This window comes from Bombus bifarius, unplaced genomic scaffold (assembly GCF_011952205.1).
Source record: "Bombus bifarius isolate JDL3187 unplaced genomic scaffold, Bbif_JDL3187 scf7180000008072, whole genome shotgun sequence".
In the NCBI taxonomy this organism is placed as follows: Eukaryota; Metazoa; Arthropoda; class Insecta; order Hymenoptera; family Apidae; genus Bombus; species Bombus bifarius.
In genome coordinates this window covers 142,269-167,164 of record NW_022884432.1, presented here as the reverse complement: position 1 = coordinate 167,164, position 24,896 = coordinate 142,269, and the positions used below count along the sequence as shown (strand labels likewise).

The following is a 24,896-nucleotide window of genomic DNA, read 5'->3' as shown; positions in this document are numbered from 1 at the left end:
ATGATTAAAGATAATTCTCATTTAATTATTATCATTATTTTGTATTTCTGAAATAACATTTTTGTAAAGTACTATTATATTGTGTTATTGTATTGTATTATTGTATGATATTTTTCTCTTACCTTTAGTTTTTTCTCGTAGAATATGCTGGCACAGCTTTGTGGGAAAGACATTTTGTATGTAAAAACTAACTATTAAGATCCCTACACACTTTCAAACGTGCCGCGATGCACGCAGCGACACTTAGATTTCAAGAAATCTGCATCGGTTTCGATTTATCTCCACATTACCGAATGTTCTCAGTTTATGATGCGACACCAACGCAGAAATATATATGTTGAAATGTTTGGTTATTTTTCAATTCCAGTATCAATATTAATATAATAGAAGGTATGTTCACAATAAGAAAAATAATAATTTAAGGCTTAAAAGAAATGGGCAAAAACATGGTTAATTGATAGAAACAGATTTTCCAATTCCGTGTTATTAAAAGAATTAAAAACGAATGAACTGAGTGATTATAGATATTTGCGTATGGATAATTCTGCTGTTTAACATCTATTAGAAAAAGTACGCCTAAAGATTCAAAAACAAAATAAAACGATGGGAATCTGCTTTACATTATATTTGCTATCGGTGCCGCCCTCTACACATTGAAAGCTGCACCTCAATCGGATACTAACGCAGGATTCTGATTTCTGTATCGATAAAAGCTGCTTCTGATGTCGATTCTCCGATACCGAACTACATTACAAGATTTATCATGAAACCTAGGTGTCGAAGCATGTCACAATATGTTTCAATGTGCATAGAGGCCTTTATATGACGTTAGTGTCTATTTATATTTGCTTGTGGCCATATTGGCGAAACATAAAGGAACGAGTAAACACTAATTTTATTGTTAAATTATTTTACTTATTTGAAAATCACAATCATCAGATGTTCGTTTGGTAGACGAAAGCATCGCAGCAGGTGGAGTCCACCACCTCCTTCTTAACTATACTTGTGTTACTTGCGTCACTGTGTGGTTTGTGCCTGTATTTCCATTATTTTCTATACAAATCTGTTTTGCAGTGCTTCTGGGGATTTTACAGTTTTTGCAGAAAAGTTCGTTAAACGTTTTCCTGAATTGTCTACTCATCGTGCAATATAGTATGAAGTTGATAGCTGAGTTTACAAGCGTTAACATATCTATAACATCACCTGAAAATTGACAAATTCTTCTGTTAATATTTCTTACAATATTAGTAAATACTTATATATATATATATATTATATAACTTATATTACAAAAAATATTTTTCACGTTTTTTATACGATGTGTCCGTTTTATCTGAAAACATGTACAATTCATTAAATTTTAGTTGCTTGAAATTTATGTTTCTCGCTTTGGTCTACTTTGAGCCAATAAAACTAGTAGAAACAGAATATCGTTGTCAATATTATTTGTTTCTGATTGTTCGTGTCTCCACTGTTTAGACAGGCTACAGGTTACAGAATATGGACTTATACCATTTTCAAAATAAATCATTATACAATTCCATTTTTTTAATCGAAATTTCATTGTTGATTGAAACAAACGAATGTTTTAAGATTTAAATTATAAATTGTTTATAAATAAAAAGATCACGTTAAAGTATGTGTTTGTCGTTTTCTCAACTTGATCAAAACATGGACTTTCATGACTTTCAAAATGAATGATCTATGTTGTTACTGATACATTATGAGTCAGTATTTTATTAATTTTAATGGAACGTTATTATTAATGAAAATTTATTTATATTGTAAATAAATTGTGATAATCGTGAATATTGATAATCGTGAATCCCTTAATAAAGCTGCCAAAATGTTTCACTTTCATTTGTTTTTCTGTTGAAGGTTATCTAGTGAATATTTCACGCGCTTTTAAATTTTTCCTAACTGTATGGCGCTGTTAGTGCTGATCAATGGTCTATACTCCTTTGTGTCAAAGTGACGATAACTCTCTTTCATAGAGGTAGAAAATCAATTTTTGTGTAAAAAATTCTTTTTTTCTCTTCGACTATATATTATTTTGCTATTCTATCAGACATAATGTTGATAAGAAAATTAATTACTAAGAAATTCCAGGTAATTGTCAAGAAAATATCCGAGTTAATTACGAAGTTAATTACTAAGAAAGTATTAAACAAACGTAGGGTAATGAATATCGCAAATTTATTCTCTGAATATTATAATTTGATAATATTGTATTCAATATTGTGAATGGTCTTCATTCGGTGAATAATAAATAATAATATTAAATTGTCCAAATGTTTCTTTTGTTTTATAAGGATATAATAGATGCACAACATTTTTTGTTTCATATTATTTTATTGAATGTATGATTTTATTTTATGTATGATCCATTTTGTTCTGTTGGAACAATAAAATTATACAATATAATTCAATAAAACAATATACAACAAAAAATGTTGTACATTCATTGTTTCCCTATAAAACGAAGGAAACTTTTGGGGCAACCTAATAATTAGTCCAATTCATAGAAATAAATTTTGTACTAATTTAAGCAAAATAACATATGTTTAATTTGTTAGTGTAAAACTTAAATTCTTCTTACCATGCAAGTAATTAAAATGATTTTCGTACTTTAATTATTTCGTATTTTAATCATTCGTTGGTGAAAATAAATCTTCCTTATAGAAATAATTTTTAATCTATACATAGTATAGTACTTTCATAAAAATAACTTCTCATGTATCTATACTGGGTGTAAAAAGTAAAAAGTATTCGCACACTCTCTAGAACGGAATAACTTTGTTTAAGATTTCATCAAACGACTTAAGTTTTTTTCGCAGTCAGTAAAAAATTTTTCAACAAAATTGCGATTGGTCGAAGTGGCGAAGGGCACAGTAAAAGTCACTTTTTACAACACCTTTCTATCTGATCCTGAAACGAAAGCTTGAAAAGGACATTTTATGGATTTATGTAAGTCATATGTATCTTGAAAATTTCATCGAAAAGTCTTTACATTTATTACGGTAATAAACTGTATATGTATAACAGACATAAATCTGCGAAACGTACTTTTTAAATTTTCATTCTACAGGTTCGGATCCAAATGTTGTGAAATGTCATCTTCGCCATTTTTATCGCCACTCCAACCAATCGCAATTTCTCAAAATTTTTTTTGCGTGCCATCTAGTAAGCTAATTCTTCTAAATTACCAACTTCTCAAAGCAGCTCAAATCCAGCTTTGTTCCAACGTTACAAAAGATATTCTATTTTAAATATGTATTAAATATGTATATATATATATATACATATATATATGTATAAATAATTTTCTAATAGCTTTTGCGGATTGAAAATTATTGCATAATTCATTTGATTATGTCTTTTTTATAATTCTTCTGAAGGTCGTTTTAAATTACTTTCTTTATATAATACGATATAAAGTGTGCTCTCAAAACATTTATTAATTAGAATCGTAGATAATACAATAAAGTATCTAGAATTTCATAATAATACTATCATAAGGCGTATCAAATACATCCAACATTTTAAAGGATCGTATTTCTTTCAATTATACCTACAGATATTAAATTATAGTATTAATTATATATACGCTTTTGAAGTAAAATACAACTTCCAGGATTCATTTCACTATGTTTATCTCTTTGAACACGTATTCAAATATTACTACAGATAATCGCATAAAAATATATAAAATTAATTATTGCATAATTTAATTAATTATATTTTCTTTATAATTCTTTTTGACGTTGTCTGAAAGCATTTTTTTAAAATAATATGACATAATAGGTGCACGACATTTTTTGTTTTATATTATTTTGTTGAATTATGCATGATCCATTTAGTTGTATTATTACAAAATGGATTGTTTCTAACCTCAAAATGATTTTATAAGGAAATAATAGATGCGCAACATTTTTTGTTTTACGTTATTTTATTGAATTATATATTTTGTAGTAATGGAACAATATCATACACAATTCAAAAAAAAATAATACAACAAAAAATGTTGTGCATCTATTATTCCTTGTATTTCCATGTACTTTGTAGTAATAGAACCTGGTAGGTAGGTATTTCAGTTTTTTATCCTGAATAAATTATGTGCACAAAATATTATTTGTTATTATAGTCGATAAAGCATATACTTTTTTGTACTGACTATACTTTTTTGCACTTCTCCAATTTATGCATTGGTTTCACTGCTGTACATTTAAATTAACCTGTTAACTGCGGAGTTTAGTTTCAAAAATCTCTTATGAGGTGCGTAGTTAAAATGAAATTTTATTGGAAATAAAAACCAGTGCAGGGCAAATGCTGCTATTATAAATTTCACGAAGTAAATAAAACAAAACGATGAAGGATTACATTTTTATTCGATACAAAATTAGCAATTCATTGTTGAAAAAGGTATTTTTATTAAAAACTTAGAAACTGCCAAGAAATAATAAAATAAATCACTCAAAACGATTCTGGGAATAGCCGATATACGTAGGAAAATACACAAATGGGAATGCATTGGGGAAAATAATCAACTGAATTTATAAAAATCAACACACTATACGAAACATAACCGATATACCAAAGAAAATAATAAAAAAATTAAATTTTTTTTATAAAATACATAATAGTTTTACTGGAAGTATAAAGGAAACATAAAACTAAATATCATTTATATTACCTTTTACTAAAATTTCGAGTTTTTATAGTAAAAGGTAATCTTTTATTTTACACGACGAGTATATACGTCAACTGCACTGAAATAAAGTTTTGCTTTGATGTATATACCCATCGAACGCAGTTATAACTGGTTAACTATCTTATGATTAAATGACTATAGTTTACTTAATGTGAAAGCAATTAAGATATTTTAATGTTTCTTTAACACTTCCCATGTTTGTCAGCCATCCTGGTTGGTAGACTTACGGTGGCAGTATGGTGCAGATTAACTATGGGCATAATCACTTTACTGACCGTTAGCGGTTCAACAGCATACGCACGTCCGACCGGCAACTCAGGTGCAGATTCTCCCTGTCGCTGGCTCTGTTTCGGTTTAGACTCTCCAATACCTTTCTTTTTATCCATCGCGAACGGTATGTTTTTCAAATTGGTATAAAACTGTAGGAGCTTGCAAAGCAACGCAACTGACGCAACTGAGTAAAGTATCTTAGTACTAAATAACAAATTATTGCACAAGTAATGAGAAAGATTGTCAGCGACAAAAAGTTAATTAATAGGCTATCAGTCGGTAAGCATCGGCGACAAAAAGCCAATTAATAGACTATCAGTCGGTAAGCGTTGGCGACAAAAAACCGATTAATCGGCTATCGGTCGGTAAAGTGTTAAGTGAAAATGTTATTAGACCTCATCCTAGTGGCAATAAAAGACTACAATGTCAACAAGAATTGTTTTATTATAAAATACCTATCAATGAACTTTTTCTGACATTTTAATAATAAACTAGGAACTTTTTTCAACAAATCAAAGATAATTTATAATCTGTCTATCTACTCGCCAGACACGAATTCCTTGGAGTGTACCATTCGAGGGATTCTCGAGGCGGTGGTTTGCTTTAAGCCATACAAATCGGTGGAGCCGCTAAAGCGTCATTTGATGAAGACATGGAAGCAAATTGATCAAAGTACGGTGCGTGCCTCTATAGATCAATGGAACGTCTCAGGGCTTGCAGCGACGCAAACGAAGGAATTTTCAAAAACAATTTCATCTAACTAACATTCTATGGTATTCTGATTGTTATTATGTGTTTTCTCATTTTTCTTTGATAAGATTTAGATATAAACAACTCTATCGCGACGTTGCCAAATTTGCAGTTTTTACGTACCCTGTATATACGTGTCATTCAAAGTTCTGAATATTTCCACTCGTATAGTCGTTACACAGTGACGAGGAAGATTTAACTTATCACGAAGAACAAATTCTCAAGATTATACAGGATGTCTGGTAAGTGGTAGTACAACTGATGATTCCGCTTTTTTTAGAAAATCAAGTTTGAACATCCTTTCGATACACGTGCACTCAGACAAGTCTCAATTCAGCGAAGAGTGTTTGTTCTTGGAGGCAATGACGAAGATCATCGGATCACCAGTCCATAGAAATTTAATTAAAAGAGCACAATTACGTGTGCAAAAGCATGCACGTCATCTTCATCAGTTTTTGAATGAATAAAATAAATAAAATTGCTGACGATTAAGCACTTTCTTTTATTCTGTGCTCTCGTCATTCAGATCATCTGGAATTGCCAACTATCGGTAAGAACGTTTACCCATACGAACTTAAACGACAAAATTTTATTCTTTCTTTCCAATCTATTTTTTCACATAGAATCGACGCCTGTCACTCACCAGACACCCTGTATAAGAAAATATTCGCGTACTTGGGTTTTTAACTTGAACTGGATAAACATAAATCCAATTACTTTGGAATTTGCTATATAATGTTACATATGAAATTTTATAATTAATCGTATCTGAATTTGTAATTAGACTGTAAAATTGCAGGTAAAATAGAGCATACTGGTCGTTGAGAAATTGATAGTTACTAAAGTTATATTGGATATCTAGTTTGCCAGATGTGCAATCAATATCTGCGTTCATATATACTTATACAGCTACTAAAGATAAACAATTAATTTAATGAGAAATTACCATCGTTACAATATGGAAATTACATCCTCTTTATCGAATATTTTAACATCCAATACGAAAGTACTTTCCTGGCTAAATTGTTTCTCATTCTGGCAATAGAAAGCTTTATCGCTGTGACATGTAAAAATCGTCAAAATAAATAAATGTAAAATGCTCTGCAAATTTGATTAAAAAATAAAGCTAAATTTTATAGTGAAGCTAGAAAATAAAACCAATAGAGTTAAATTCCAAAATGTTTATCCACGATTGTACAGTCAGAGGATTCAACTTCCAGTCAGACTTTCTGTTGATCTTTTATTTAGAGCGATAGAAAATAAATATTCCATGAGTTTTGGCATACTGACCTAACATCAAGTAGCAAGTGGAGAAGAATCCTGGACCGAGAAGCACGCTGAAAAGTCCGAGTATTCCCTGTGGCAATTCTGTGAGTAGAAAGAGCAGCAAGACTGCTAGCAACATCATTGTAGTTCTATCTGTTTGTCGCTCTTTGTCCCCTCTTCGGCAACTTTTCTTTTTTTCCAGCTGTTGTTCTTGAATATTGGTTAACTTTCGCCTCCTTCGCTTTGCTTCCAATAGAACTTGCAGAAGCTTTAAGCTGACGACCGTTAGAACGAGGCAAGGCAGAAGTTTTATTACCACGCTATAAATCCAGAAATTTAGTTCCTTCAAAATGTCATGATTTTCTGCCATTTCCGTCAGTCGAACAAAGTAAAGGGTAGTGTTTGTTGTATTTCCTATTGAGAAATATAAAAACATTTTTCGTTGATCGAACCAAGTAAATGCAGCAGTACATATATCGATTTAAATGTTGAAAGTGATTATGATATACATTTTAATGGCTACGATAAATTTTAAAATATCTCACATTTTCGTCCCTCATTAGTAGGCTGCGGATTTTTATGCATTTATGCGAAATACGAAGACACAAAACTATACAGAATGCGTATAATATACAAAACTACATGGAGCAGCCGAGATAGGTAGAGTTACAGTTTTTAATAGGAAAACCAAATTTCTGTTTAAATTCTGCTTCGTCAGTTTTGTTTATCTATAATCTCGTACGCAAAAGGAAAAAGTGACTGACACGCTCATTAACGCCCACGCTAAACTCCTGTATTTAGAAACGTGAAACTTGAACAGTATATTCCTTTTATGACGTAGGCATAATATTTTTGGAAATACGAACCCTAAAAGGCTAAAAGGAGATGACATTTCTTTTTTTAATGTGATATCCATATTTCACGCGTGGTTTCAGTTGGCAACACGAATTTCGACGTATCACGTTAAAAATAAACAAACACGTCTTTCAGCGTTTTTCGAAATACATACAGGGTGGACAATATACGCGTAACTGAGTCATTTAAAAGTCCCGCCATTCTGGAACGATGCGATATCTTTCAGCGATTGTTCTATGAATATGAATTGAAAAAAAGAAAATTGTTTGAACACTTTGTCGAAGTAATTCTTTATCGAAGTGAAGTCGATAACCATGACCTTGACAATATCATCCGATTTAACTGCACTAGACATCTTCTTATGAGATTTCTTTAGAAATAAAGTGTATGCCAATAGACCAAATACAATGGAGCCGCTAACAGACGCTTTTCGAGAAAAGATAGCGGACATAGCTTTCGAAACGTGATATGTAATACGATATGAAAATACGATTGATCGTATTTGTTGTAATTGATCGAGTTCGTACAGCGTCTGGAAGCGGACATTTTTCTGATGTTGTGTTCCATACATAATTCTCAAGTATTATTAAATTACTTGTATTGAAAAGACTGTTGATTTTTTATTCTATTTAAACATAATTGACAATTGTAAATTGTTCACCGTGTATGTGTATCTTTTTTTGTCAGTATCCCAGAGTGTTTACAATTTGTTCCAGAAGGATATTCGGTATGTCATAACAGGATAGAAGCATGTTCAACGAACACGCCTGCCCCTTTGGATGACGTTCGTACAAAATTACGTTTACGCGTAAGTATTGATATTTTTTATATTGAAAATATAAAGTACTGATATTTTTTTTTCAATAACAATGAAAATCAGTCAGCTAGGGCAGAGTCGTGTAGTACCTAAGCCATTTGTTACGTCTTAGGCTAGAGTGAGTAAAGAAAAAATTTCAAAAATGATTTTACAGTATAAATAGAGCTTGGTGAAAGAAAAGAAATTAATTTTGTGAAATTCAATGATAATAATTGAAATTTTGCACAAATGAAAATGTTGTAATTTGTGGGAAACGAAAAATTGTCGTCCAGTACCGACCGATTATTCGATTAGTAGATGTTACAGCCTGAATGATTAATAACGTTAAAAAAATGAGATTTAGAGGTTAGAATACACGTTTTTATTCAAATCGTATTCTTACATATAGTGTGTCTGGCTTATCTCGAAACGCATAAATATCTGGAAGAACATGAATCGTATGAAAAAATGTTTCGGACAGAAAATCCATAGCATGGGGGAGCACGTACTGTACTCTTGTGTATTTGACCTTGCGGTGACCTCCTGTGAAAAACATATTACAGTTTTTAGGTGAACACCTCCGTTTGGTATTACAACATTTTCTTGTACTTGACATTCTGACGTTTTCAAAACGCTACGAAGTCGTATTTTTTGCACTATCCGCTATCAACTTAAAAAACAAATTCGGCGGAGCAATACGAGGAATCGCCTAACCTAAAAACGATTGCTCGAAACTGACTGGTTGTTTTGAAAAAATTAGAAAACTGCGACCTTGCGTTTCGGCAACGCCATTTCAGTAGCAGCGTTATGAAAAGCGCCTTTACGTATCCCTGTAATGTACATTGACTAGCGCTAGTACCGGCGAATAGATCGAATTTTAAAGTTCATATCTCGGTAGCGAATGATGCAAAAGACACGAGTTTGTAGTGTTTTGAGAATATTTGAACGTCGGCCGTAAGAATATGTAAGAAAAAATAGAGGTATCCATTTAAAAATTTTAACGTGGCCTTCGCAGAAGGATTCGAGATCACCACAAGGTCAAGTACGCAAGAACATAGCACATTCTTGTCGATATTGCGCAATTTTTTGTGTCATTTATGTTTCTCAAAATATTTGTCTGATTCAAGATAAACCGGACACATTGTATGTCATAAGGAAAATAATTAATATTCTTGTGATGTGTGCACTAGACATGTGACCAGTCATAGCGTTCGTCATTTTTGGAATACTGAAAGCCTCAGTAGCCTGCCCTGGGTCATTTTATTTCCGACGATTAGCTTCAAAGCCGCATGCACACTCCGCACTGGCCATTTTTCTTTTTTCTTTTTTGGAATTTTAGACATTTTCTGCATGTAACGGTACAAGAAAGAAAAAACGAACATCTTCTAATTTAATTTCACTTGTCAACAGATTGAACTTCCAGATAAAAAGAATGTGGTCCGTACTGGGCGACATCTGATCGGCCGGTAATGGACGACAGTTAAACGTTTGGTATTTGGCTACAAACACGTGAAAATGTTTTTAATTGTAACGTATTAGGTTAGCCCAAAAGTCTCCTTCGTTTTATAAAGAAATAAAATACTCACATTTTTTGTTTGAATGCAAAACGATAGCCAAAGGACGACTGAAGATAAAGACGACAACATTTGGCACATTAAGTTTCACGTTTGAATAAATATTATCAGATAAAGCAGCTGCGTGCAGATAGCGAAAGACACTTTTGGGACAACCTAATATATAATATACAAATAAGATTGCAGAGCTATTTTATGGCTCGTAATTACACTCTGTTAGACTACATATGGTATACACAGTGGAAAAAGACCATTTACTTACCTGGACAATAAAATATCAGTTTTAGAAAATAACTTCTAACATTGGGAATTTCAATTTATACAGGTAACGTGTCAGAACAGCGAAAACGATGAAATAAGCGTTAGAGCTACGAAACATGTTACACAGAATTGTTATATCCATCTGTTCGTTCAAATAAAGTGCTAATATCTTGTGAAAAATGTCAGAAATAATTTTAGTCGATATTACATAGCAGTCGGTACTGCAGGACTCTGTCCTAGACATATATAATATATTGTTCATCCTGGATATATCTCATAGCTCACGTAGGAGTGAAAAACGGGTACGTTTTTTTCTCCAATGATAACCGTATCTCCATATCGGCTAAAGCTGTAAATTCGCCAGTCGACGAACAAACTCAGCTTATTAAAAATAAACCATCACGTGCTCGAGCGTGTTCACACAGAGGTTGATAAACATAAATCACTAGAGAAACAAATACTGCGCTAGCGAAGCTGCGGCGGACAGCTGGCAAAGATATAAATCTGCATAAAGATCTGCAATCTGATAAGAAGGAACAAAAGCAAGAAGTTGACTATTTTAATACATGTCTTAGCCACTAATACATGACGTAATAAATAGTTACGATTATAATACACATATCGTCGCGTGGTGTCGATAGTGGCGCGACTGAAGAAATGTAAACTTTAGAGGAGAGATTTCTTTTTAAATTTACAAAGAAGTCTTCGTGATTCATTTCCACAACATCATAAGACTGACTTAAAGCAAGACAGAGGTTAAGATTGATAGCGGTATAAGTGGTAATTCCTTCGTCTGACGCGAAACTGATGGAATTATAAATATACCGTTTTGTATAGTAAAAATAGAACCACGGTGTAGATCTTCTATTCAATAGAAGCAAGATTGAAATATTTTTAGCTGTGCCACTGTCAATGCCACGCAGCCATATTAGTATTCTAATAGTTTAGATACGCAGCAAACAAACTAACTTATCGACATCGTAAAGTTCCATTTCCTTAGCCTTTTAAAATTCTAGGTAATATACCGGGCGTATGTGCTGTTTTCTATTTCTTTTCTTTCTCAATTTCTAGTTTAAGTTCAAAACTGTGATCGGAGACGATCGCAGCATCTTTGGTCAGAGCCGAATGTAACGCTACGATCGATCCTAGCCACAATGTGGTTTATCCCTTAATTACAGACTACTTGTCCCTGAGAGAAATTTGAGATCGTATTTCATTGATAAAATCTGACTGAGTTTGCAAGTTTCAGCATTTCAGTAAACCGTAGAAATCCATAATAAACAAATCGTATATATCGGTAAAGAAAATCTGTTATGTTCGATTCATTTCTCTGACATAGTAGCGATAAATTAAATTTCCGAGTGATTTAAGGAACGAATAGTTTAAACTGCGTGCTATCAAAAAAGTTGTTGATAATTCTCATTGACTCGTAATTCGTTTAATTGATTTTTAATTGACTCGGAATAATTTTTAAATAATTTCACTTATCGCTTTTGGCTTTTTATTAATTAGTTTGCTTATAAACATAAATATTGTATATTTTCATGCGTTGTAATTCTGCCAAATAAAACGTACTGTGAGTATTTGAAATTACAACTGTGTTGCTTGTGTTTCTACTTTTGATTGGATTGAATTTTCGTATATTTATTTATTTATTCGTAAGCATAAATGTTTCATTCGCATTTATTGTAATTTAGCTGAGCAAATATTACGATTTTTGAAATTTATAATCGTGTCGTTTCTCTTTTTACTTTTGATTGAATTCGATCTTCGCGTATTCGATTATTTATTTGAAAATACAAATATTTCATTCCCATTTACCGTAATTCAACTGAACAAATATTATCATTTTTCAAAATTACAATTGCGTCACTTTTATTCCTACTTTTCATTCGATTGAATGTTCATATCTTACTTCTGACAAAGCAAAACATTTTTCCGAATTTAACAGTGTTCCGGATATGCAATAAATGTTTGGAATATTAATCATTTTTGTAAGTTGCATTCCAAAGCCAAATAGCCATTTTCGACCTCGGTTCACTTTACTGAAGAAACAAGGGAAGAAAACAACAGAGTTGAATAAAAAAACAAAAATCTATGTAAAAATATTATTATTAATAAACATTATTGTAAATAAATATTATTAAAATTATTATTATTAACTTTGCACGCGATAGTTTTACGAACGCGTCTTTAACAAAATTTTTGGCAAGGAATTGAAATGAAAAATTGCACTTTTACCAACGTAAGAAATTTGTTAACGAATTAGAAGAATACTATCGAAACGAAAACGACTCGAAGGATACAGCAGGACTAATTTTAATAGTTATTGATGAATAACCTTACCTTCTGTATATTAACAATTTTATTTAAATATGCATCCAATCTTTTTTTTTTTAGTTTTAATTTTCGTGATAGTAAAGAAACATAATGAATATTCAACAAGTTCGTTAAACTAAATTTTTATTACGTTCTATCTTTTTTTTATCTTTGCTTCCTGACTTTCTAAATTGTTTTCGGGCACCTTTAGCTATTAGCTTATCGCTAAGCACGAAAGCGATCGTTTTACATCGCCGTATTAGTTACCATATTCGATATGCAATATCGTAATAGTAGAAAACGTTCAACATGCGAAGTGTCTCGAGTAAATACGTAACGTACAACGAATTATTTACATATGCGAGAATTTGTTATCAATGATAGTAAAATCTTTGATCTTTCGAAGCTCGACAGCTCTCTTCGTGCAGATGCAAATTCGCTGCTAGCTACTTCGAACGAGGAAATAATAGCCCCTTTCCTTTTGTACAGATACGTAGCATCGATTCAAGCAACTTTAAATAGATCTTATACTGCCATTTATAACGCTCGTTTCGAACGTATAAGTAAAATATATAAACGTTTAAATGTGATGGGCAGAGACGTACAGTGGCGGGCTAAGTTTCTGTGCTGTAATCACTATACTGTACCATACTGTAGCTAGTCTTGACAAGAGTCAAATTTGAACGAAAGCAATTTACGGTGCGAACGATGTTCGATAAAGGGAGACAAATATGGTTTCCTTCAAATTTTATCGTAAAGATTAATCATAAATGAAAAAGATCAAGAAGCTTGTAATTTGCAGCGAACAAAAAATTGTTGTAGTTAGTAGATTTTAAGATCTAAGTATTAATTGCCAACGTGTAAATTGGTAAAAAGCATTTAAGCAGAATAGAATTTATTTTTAAGCGCGTCTACGAATATCGCAAGTAAAACGATCGACACTTTCTTGGTCTTTTCGCTCTATGTGAACATAACCTATAAATCTGACGCACTGCGTTCAATCTTGGTGGAATGATTTCTTGCAAACGGTGCACTCAGCGACTTATTCATTGAAGTTCAATTTCCTCCTTGGCGAGCTATTATTTTCTTTTTCGAGCTTGCTTCCTCTCTCGGAGAGACTTTGCTTATACGAAAAGATTTAACAAAATTTGAACGCTACTGGCCGATTAAAATGTGGTGGCCACTGTACGACAAGCATATGGAGAAGGTCTCAGATTTGACGTGTAAAGTAAACAGCAAAAAACCGAGGAATTTATGTATACCTGGTAGTCTAAAAATAATGTACGTAATATGGCAAAATTATTTAATTACCGAGAAAATAAAAAGTCAGCTAAGACAAATTAGAACGTCAAACATTAAACGTCTTAGAATTCTGATAATACAGAAATAATAAGGGAATCTCGGAACGTTTTGTTTTAGCCGTTACTGTACAACCTACTGTCCTTTAAGTGTACAGTACTTCATTTGCAGTATGTTAATTTATATTTTTATTTACTACAAATCCTCGTTGTATTCTTATCTTCAGTTAAGAGTCTTTTACGATGTTACTAATTGGAAAAATTATGAAAATGTTTTGGAATCTCTTTGCCATGAGACAGGACAATAAAGTTTCATATAAGACACTTCGCATAATTGGTTACACGATATTTTCCCACTAAGCGAAAACGAGCTGTTGAGATCAAACTTTAATAGTAGAAATTGCTCATAAACGTTAAAAAGCTTTCAATTGTAGCATATATAAACATCATTAACATTATTAATTTATACTAATGTAAAAATCTCTTTCACAAGATTAACAACATTACTAACAAGAGTAGTAAGAAAAGAAAAAATAAAGACGATAGAAGAATAAAATGCTTTCATGCTATCTGTTGTTTCTGTAGTATGTTTCTTCAAACGCAACGTACTGATTAAGCAACTGGTATGAATACAAATAAGGCGTTCGTGATACTACTTTTATGATCGTCGGTGAAATGGAACAAAAATCTCTTGGCCACTTTCTGGAGTAATATATTTTTAATAAGAATATTAAAATGTAACGTAAACTATGGATTTTTTGATATTGATGAAAATTCAGAAGATTTAGGCATTAAAAGACTATATACATAATAGTTACGGTATAATAGTCTGATTGGAAAGAAAAATACAATTTTACTTTGTTAATTTACAGTCACATCTTAAAAAAAAAAAAAAAAAATAATTAGGTTCTATGGGAATTGACATCATGAGATTATTCAACTTTTTCTGTATCATTTATTAACACAGTTAACTTTGCAAGGAATACACTTCTGGATAAAAAGATAATGATATATAGTAGAACCTCGATTATCTGAACGTCTGTTATCCGAATTTTCTAATATCCGAACGATCCATTATTGGAACACGTTTCTCTGCAAGAATTTTTGTTAACGATCGAGCAATTTAAAGGACTGCTGTTATATAGTGGCATAGGCTCGCTTAGGCATGAAATGTGTGATACTAAGAGGAGCATGAAGTAAATTAGCTACACTGAGGACACCACACAGGAAAAAGTGAAAGATTATATTATAACAGACGTAGAAGAAACTCTATATCGAATACAATACCAGGGTTCGGTAAATGTGACGACGCCGACATAATAGAATGCTTTCAATGTGATGAATCGTCTTCAATTGACCGTGATACTGACGTAATGTGCGCTTCGAGTAATGTATTGAAACATGAATAGAATGGTAATGACGATATTCCTCAACGTTTTCAAGTATTTGAGGCTTTAGAAATAGAGCTAAGATGGCAAGTGAGAGAAAAGAAATATAACTTTACCAAAATCTGGTAAAGAAATTCGATCATTTATATTACTATTAATATTTTTTTTTTATTTACTATTTTGTTATTAATGTTTATGTTCCTTTTCAAAATACATATGATATATGACGATGAACATCAGGGAAGTAACTGTTCCATTATCCAAAAATTTCCTTATACGAACACCTATATCCCCTATTTCGGATAATTGAGGTTCTACTGTATAAATTTCGGGTATCGTTGAAATACCCGATATAGATTTCACCGACAACTGTTCATCGACGCCAGACTTGACCTACACCAAACTTGACCGACATCATGCATTACTCACACCAGACTTGATCCACATCATGCTTGATTGACTTCATCAGACTTGATTTACATTAGAATTGACCGATACTAAACTTGATCCACATCAGACTTGACCGATACTAGACTTAACTGACATCAGACTTAACAAATAGTAGACTTGACAGCAAACTTGATCATCATACTGGATTGATATCAGAACTGACCGGTATCATACTTGATTGACATTAGAATTGAGCGATACCAAACTTGATTGACATCAGAATTGATGATGTCAATGATATCACACCTGATTAACATCAGGATTGACCGATAATAGACTTGACCAATAAGAAACTTGACCGACACCAGACTCGATTGACACCAAACTTGACAAATAACAGACTTGACCGATACCAGACTTGATCCACATCAGACTTGACCGATACTAGACTTAACTGACATCAGACTTGACAAATAGTAGACTTGACAGCAAACTTGATCATCATACTGGATTGATATCAGAACTGACCGGTATCATACTTGATTGACATTAGAATTGAACGATACCAAACTTGATTGACATCAGAATTGACAAATAACAGACTTGACCGACACCAGACTTGATCCACATCAGACTTGACCGATACTAGACTTAACTGACATCAGACTTGACAAATAGTAGACTTGACACCAAACTTGATCATTATACTGGATTGGTATCAAAACTGACCGGTATCAGACTTGATTGACATTAGAATTGACCGATACCAAACTTGATTGACATCAGAATTGACAAATAGCAGACTTGACCAACATTAAATTGATCGATACTAGATTTGATTGGCATCAAAATTGATCGATAGTAGACTTGACCAACACCAGATTTTATTGACACCAGACGTGACAAGTAGCAAACTTGACAAACAGCAGATTTGAGTGACACCAGACTTGACCAATAGTAGACTTGATCGATAAGAAACTTGACCGACACCACATTTCACCGACAGTAGTTTTGGCCAACAACAACTTTGACTGGCAATTTTGACTAGCAACAACTTTGAAGGGTAACAGCTTTAACTGACTGTCAGAATTAACACAGAAAAGTAGGAGAGGATTGTTACTTGCGTAGGTTTAATGCTGCAGATAATTGATAGGATTAAAAAAGTTGACCTAAACCTAATACCATGGATAAGCTGGCTAGCAATTAAATATTTTGGTTTGATTTCAATTAATTTATGGTAAGTTTGAGTGTAATTTTAACACAAATCAATATGAATTTCATGGTCTGCTTTAGGTTTGTCTTTGGTCTAGTCTTTTTAATCCGGCCACCGTAAGGCAGCCGGCCATCAATTATCCGCAGTAATAAATCTACGTGAATAAGTAAAAATCCTCTTTCATTTCCCTGTGCTAATACTGCCAGTCAGTTAAAGCTGTCGTTGGCGAAATCTGGTGTCGGTGAATAGCTGTCGGTGATTTCAATGGAACGCATAAATTTCATCTTTTCATGTAATAATGTAATATGCATACTGTGTACAGTTACAAATTTGGTTTCTGTAATTTGTGTCTCGACTTATTGAAACAATTCGTAGATCTATAAAAACATTAAGACGTCTACTTAGGAACGAAAATGGAGATTAAAATGTAACTGTGATTCGTGATAATGCAGCTTTTAACAAAACCTCCATTGTTTCTAATTACTGTAGTCGTTAGCAAAGAATTATTTCAGACGCTAGATTATCTTTCCTTGAGTCGCTATTTCAATCCATTACCATGTACAAAACAGCGTTGTCTTTGTAAACATTTTGCCTTTACAAACAATTTACCTAAATCATTCTCAACAATTATTTATAAAAATATTTACAAATCTGAGGAGCTAATACGAGAGTATATTTTCGCGTGGAAAATATGCTTCAACGATCTTGTCACTACGCTATTAAAATCATCTGCTTTCAACTTTGCGCTGTTTATCGTTAATCGACAATAATCGTTTCGTAATTGTCGCTGCTCATTCAGTTCATGATGCTATTTTATACATTTGTGTGACGATGCATCTTTGCTACCATCTCTTTGTATACACGAAGATGACAATTTAGTAACCAAAATTATGGAGACGATGATACGTAAACTATATTAGTATGTAATTTTCAAATTTATTTCTCGTTTACTCCTATAATGCTTTCTTGATTTTGTTTTTTGTAAAGAGCAGCAGATTGCGTTTATATAGCTTTTTTAAAACATTTATTGTCTCTAAATATCTATAGCACACAAGGTGTCTCATTTTAACCGACCCACGCAAACATCTCCTAAATAACACCTTATTTGAAAAGTTTCCTCACGTAAAACTTGTTCTGCTTGAAGGGGAACATTTTAGGATGATCACCAGATTTGTCTAAGTGTTTCTTTAAATGAAACTATATATTTTTTCGGCACACCGTTTGATGCAATTTTCAATCCTCTACGAAAAAGGCATTAAGGTACTTGTATCTGAAAATTAGCTTAGTTTAATAGTAATTTCGTCCAGTCGAGCGTCCAATATAAACGACAAGGAAAGCATTGCGCCATCTTTCCTTCTTTTTTATACCATAAGTGTTACAAGATTAGAGTCGAAATATCTTTTAAAATAAGCATATTCCCATCCAAGTACTTGAAACTTTTCAACCCACCTGTTAGACTTTACAATCGCCGAAGAAAACGTGTATAAAGACAACAAATGGTCTGAAATTGTTTTAATGCTTTCTTAACGTCTAGGTTAATCGAATACCAGAAAAGATTATTATTAAAAATCACAGTTGCAATTTCGTATTTCATTTTTATTCCTAAATAGATATTCGACTGTTTTATCGTTTCGTCTTCACTTCCTCGCGAATTATTTCGACAAATTAAGCGATAAATCGCAGAAATCAACTGTGATACTATATCGAAGATATTAATTTAGAAGATAATAATCATACTTCGTTCCTTCAACGTAAGAAATCACACGAATATATTGTTAAGAATCGAATGACAACATAAGTGCGCTATCTCTTTATCCGTGATTGTAAATCATGTTAATCAGACGATCCATCCTATATAAAATATCTTATTAGGTGTAAATCTAATTTGAATTTTTCTTTCCAAAGGCGTTCGTATTTAAACAGCGTTGAGAAAATATTAACGATAATTAGTCGTTGATGTTTCGCCGAATAATATAATACAAATTCGTAAGTGACATGCATAAAGTGCTACTTACCGATCAAACTTTCATTTCGAGACTTTATGCTCATTCCATTGGAATCCAAAACTTCTACTTGCTGTCTTACTTCTGTCGTGATATACACGGGTATACAAAGCACAGGACAGAAAATATAGGCGATCGAAATCGCAAAAATAGTTCTCTTGTAACTACACCACTCTCTGTTTTGTTGCGGCCTTGCTACCGCCACGTATCTCCACACAGCCAGTATCAAAGTTAAACAAATTGAAATGGTGTGACAAACCTGTGGATATTACATTGGAACTCTGTGAATTTATCTGCATTGTTACTCCTTTTTGTTAAATCGATATTTTCCAATTACGAATCGTATGCTTATTTCCTCGATTGATTTACGTCGAAGAGAAAAATGTTTATGACAGTAACATTCGCTATAAATACCGAGCAAACTTCCACGAGTTCTACTTTTTTCCTCTCTGTTTAAATCACGGTGAAACTTTGCAGAACATTGGTTGGTTCCAATGCATGTGGTAACTGCTTTGGTTAGAAAAGTTAGGCTAAGTATTTTAAAACTAGTCTACTGCTAATGCTAGTGTTTTTACTAGTTTATTACCAACACTAGCATTTTGATACTAATATATTACCAATACTAGTAATTTTAATATCAGAGTCTGATTTGAAGAAAATGAAATTAACATAAAATAAAATAAAGATAAATAATGTTGGACTGCAATTTGGTTTTTAATTAAAGAAGAAGGCAAATCCAATATATTGTATATTGGATTGATTGGTGTTCAAACATATAGGTCGATTCTCATCAAACAAAGCAAGGAAACGACGGTTCAGAAAGAATGCGATGAGCCATAAATACCAAACGATTTTATAGGTCACTAGTACGATAAACACATTGCATTATTTAACACGTATTTTCGAAATGAAATTTTAATTCCATATGACAAAATTACCTCGAACCCACGTATTCTGAAGTCAGCCTCAAGTAAGTTAAATTTCTACCAAATGTTCTAATTTTGTTTAACTATGTACGTAATACACAGACAACCAGAAAAATTTGCAACTTTCCTCTTCCTTCCTTTTCCTTCCTTCGTAATAATAAATTGTTACGTTTCGTGGAAACTTACAGTAGGAACTGCAGCATCCGAACACCTATTATTTCGAATATTACACTATCTGAACGTTCTATTAACGGAACTATATTTCTTGCTCGCGTTCTTTACTATTACACGTATTTTTTCTAATTTCCTGTTTCTTTCCTATTGTCTTAATACGAAACTAATACGCGTGTAATATATTGTGTATAGTGGGATCAACGAGAAAACGTGTTGCATCGAGTATCGAAAGGAAAGGGAAAGATACTCGAATAGTTAGAAAAACGTACGGAAGTGTTGCCAAAACTACAAAAATTTACAACGTTGGTAGACCTGTAATTAATGGCGTCAAAACCAGGTGTTTCAGGAAGAACTAGAAAAACCTTAATGCACATGAAAAATAATAAAAAGTAACAAATCAGAGAAAATGGAATGCCAGTATCTACACATATATTATACGTAAAAGTTTTGGAATGTAGATAAAAATTATTATCAACGTTTTAGGTCCTTGTGTTGGAAAATAGAAGATTATAGTGAAAGTGACGATGCGGAACCTCTCTATTGAGTTGTACGGAAAGATCGTTTCGTTTTTCAGTTTCAGGCTATACTGAAGAACGCGTTTTTTTCTTTACGTGCATCGTTTTCAATCAATGTACGCACCATTCCTTTCGATAACTTTTCGCCTTCCGTGTGGTAACTTGGTCATCCTATTGGTGTGCAAGTGCTTAGTCTTCCGAGGAAAAGAAACGTTCCAGTTCGTTTTTCCAAAGAATGATAAGTTCTTGTCGTTGAGGTAGTTTTATAACAAGCGAGACAAGCGATAGTCTGAGCGTGCAAGATCGTGAAAATATGCTACACGCGATAAAATACCCTATCCAAGTTGCGTCATCATTTTTGTCGTGTGCCGATTGACGCATTTGGTCTCGCGTTTCCTTGGTGAACCATGTTCGAATTTGTGCCAGATCAACAAGAAACAAGTCGTTCCAAAAATGTTCGTTTCACATTCGACTGTTGATTAATCGACAATATTAAGTTCGACCAATTGAATTGTGGTTAAGGACCATTGTCTAAACTCAAACCCATCTCGCTAAGAAAAACGGAAGGAACTTTATGTTCGGCCTAATATTTCTAACAAATGTTTATGGCGCTAGAAGCGTTAGTTTGAGCCATATACAATAATATACTGTAATTCAACGTAGTTCAATGTATTAACAAAATTTGATGTAGTAGCGAAAAGGATATAGGATTCATAAATAATTTTAAAAACATTACACTTTTTCGTTCTATAAGGAAATTCAACATTCTTTGTTTTATATTATTTTATTGAATTATGTATGATCATAATGATAGAAATAGAATAGAATGAAACATAATTCAACAAAATAATATAAAATAAAAAATGTCGTGGATTATTTCCTTACAAAGCGAAAGAAACTTCTGGGATAACCTGATATTATTGATATTGAAATATAGAATAATAATGAAAAAAAGACGCGAGTTCCATTACTCGGAACTCGAACGGTTATGCCTCCTCGTTAGTTCGGATACTGCAGGTTCCACTGTATTTTATTCGACGCAATCATTCTTCACTTTGAGGCTTTCAAATTTTCTAACAAATCATCGACATTTTCAGCGACGAATTTGCCTATCGGCTCATCAGACAATTCATAGAATTTCCAGGCAAAGTTATCTAAGGACCAGGAACATGAAGTGGAAATTTGTATTCTTAAAAAGAAAGCAGTTTTAGCTTTCGTTAGTTAATTAGTTTCTTGTTATTGTTTAATTTGAATCGTCGTCGTTTCAAGACGCTGCTCTCCAATTTATCCATCAAAGAGCAGAAAACGATGAACGATTTCTTTTCAAATGGAAACGAAACAAAAGCCACGCTAATTTCTGAAATCTACTTGGCAGTTACCATCAGTCGACGACAAATAATAACTTCTCGTTTTCGCACGTTACGGAAATTCATCGAACCTCGTAAATTCTTCGTGCAACCTCAATCAGACTGGACCTTATTCCTACAATCAACAATCGAGCAAGCCAACTGCCATTCTTTTCAAGATAGAAAAGCTATACTGTTCCAAGCGAGGAGCCAATTTCCTCCGCTGGTTAACCACGAGCCTAACTCCATGGTTTATCATTAGATCTCGAGCACACGGATCACTGTACTTTACGATATATACAACAATTCGGCAAATGCGTTTTTCCTACACAATTCGAGAAACAGACGCGCGTTCTGTCGTTCGAAAAGTTATCTCTACCCATCATCAATTCGCGTACCGAAGATTACCCGGCCTAGTCGAACTTGCAAGCAAAAGCAACTTCTTAATGGAATCTGTTAATCTCGATGTTAATTAATTTAATCGTGTTAATTGTCCGTTACCTGTGCGAAATTCGAATGGAACAGCACAAAAATCGTCCATCCGTAGGTGAAGGTGTCCCTTCTTGATCGCCGATACAAATAGAGGTGAAACGCGTACGGAATGTAATCGATCATGACGAGCAGATCAGCCACGGCCAATCCCGTTAAAATTATATTGGTTGGTGATCGCATTTCCCGGCGAGTCAGGACAAGAATGTTTAAAATGTTGGCGATCGAACCGAAAATACAAACGAAAAGAGAAATCCAGCCGTGCAGCCGCGAGTAATAGGAATGAAACGACGATAAATCGCAAACGTAATAGCTGGTCGATGCGTTGAAATCCATGATCGTCTGAAATGCACTAGCTATTCTTTTATCTCTCTCGTCTTTTAACGGCCCTCGTCGTTGCTCGTCTGCCGGCTGGTCTTCGATAAGTAATTATCCTAATGGGATATCTTCGATGATCTTCGATGTTCGAGTGTTCTGCTCGCAACGGTAATTCCGCGTAAACGAACGTGCTTCTTCTTCCTTTCTCCAGGTACAGAAATGTTTTCCGAGGGAAATCCCTTAAATATCACGATATCGATCCTTCGAATTTCGTCCTTCGAATTTGCCCGCAAATTAAGACGACAATGAGAAAACGAGAAAAGAAAAGCGATACATTTTTGTACGTTTTGCTAATGCTGTTTAAACCATCAGGAAGAAAGAATTAATCATTAAGATGAAATAATTAGGAACATACGTATGGACGAGTATTTCTGGTAGTTTGCGTTATTGTTAGAAACTTTCTCTCTCTGTCGTTTATTGTTCTTTATCTTTAGAACCGTGCACAGAGTTATTTGAGAATTTGTTGCGCTGCTGTGCTTAGTCCTCGAAGAAATCCTCTTTGGCCTTCCTTTACGACTTCCGTTCTTTTATCCTTGAGACTTTAGAATCTGTCGGGAAATCGCCGCTTATCCTTAATGATGTTCTTCGAATCAAAGGAAAATTAAGACTCTGTGTGCTGGTGGATCAGTCAGCAGCATATTTTGCAATTTCGATCTTCTCATAGGAATCGAATGACGGTTCGATCGAATCGAACAGTTTACCTTTCATTTATATGGCCGTTTCTATTTTCAAATGCGATTTACCATTTCGATCGTGCGCTTTCAAGAAAGACACTGGAAAATTCCTCTCGTTTCGTACGATTGTTCTAGCGAGCACATTTAACGGATCGACAGTTTTTAATTTTTTATTTTCCCTTCTTATTAACAAAACGCAACTAAAACGCGAACAGTTAATACACTACGATTAATTTAAATTTTCATTTACGTAATTAAATGTCTTTTTTTTTTTTTGTTTCTCCTTTTATTTTGTAGCTGTTGTAAACGATTGAAATTTAAACCGAATGGAAGACACACAACGAGATGCAACAAGCGAGCAATTGGAGAAACGAACGACGCAACCGTGACGAAGAACGTCGGAACCGAGCGACGTCGGCCAAGCTAATGTCGCCGCGACGCTATCCCATGTTGCAGCCGCCCCGAAATTTTAACGCAGACGCAGATCATTTCCCTGTCTCTCGCTCTTTCTCCCTTCCTCTTTCATTCCGATTTTCTCTCTTTCCCTTCCACCCTTAGTCTTCTATTTATCACGCGATTCATCTACTTAATAATTCTTTGTCTTATTCTTTTCTACATTCATATATTTCCACATGGGCACATTCGTTTACGCGTGGGATAATTGCGCCAAATTTGGAACACCTGATTTTAAGAGTGGCGGCCCAAAGATAGAAACATTCTTCTCTTTCAACGAAACTAACGTTAACACACCAGGGAGTTAATAGATATTCGTGCGTTAACCAGTAACCATCGCAGAGGACAAAGGCAGAGGAAAGAACAACTACTTTGTTCACACTATATACAGTTTTTTCATAAGAATTAATTATACTCTTTTGTTAGTTCGTTTTGTTTCGCCTTGGCCTGCAAATATTCAAAACATCTTAACATTCACGAATGCATTTTAGCTTTCGCTAAAATTACAATTTAAACAGTAAATTCGCACGCATGACGAGTATACTCGTCGTAACACAAAATAGTGCCGTTTCTTCGTGACGAGTATACTCGTCGTAACACAAAATAGTGCCGTTTCTTGGTGACGAGTATACTCGTCGTAGCACAAAATAGTGCCGTTTCTTCGTGACGAGTATACTCGTCGCAACGCAAACTAGTGCCGTTTCTTCGTGACGAGTGTACTCGTCGTAACGCAAACTAGTGCCGTTTCTTCGTGACGAGTATACTCGTCGTAACACAAAATAGCGCAGTTTCTTCGTGACGAACATACTCGTCGTAACGCAAACTAGTGCCGTTTCTTGGTGACGAG

At 33.5% G+C, this 24,896-nt stretch overlaps 1 protein-coding gene across 1 annotated transcript; it reads right to left on the bottom strand.

The window, feature by feature from the left end:
• Nucleotides 1-825: 825 nt before the first annotated feature.
• Nucleotides 826-23,086, bottom strand: LOC117208419 (sex peptide receptor-like). The gene is made up of 4 exons (XM_033449611.1): nt 22,557-23,086; nt 19,107-19,353; nt 7,022-7,411; nt 826-1,203 (listed from the first exon to the last, which is right to left on the bottom strand). Exons 1-4 carry the CDS (start codon nt 22,878-22,880, stop codon nt 998-1,000), a joined length of 1,167 nt encoding a protein of 388 aa, XP_033305502.1. The 5' UTR covers nt 22,881-23,086; the 3' UTR covers nt 826-997.
• Between the last annotated feature and the right edge of the window lie 1,810 nt (nt 23,087-24,896).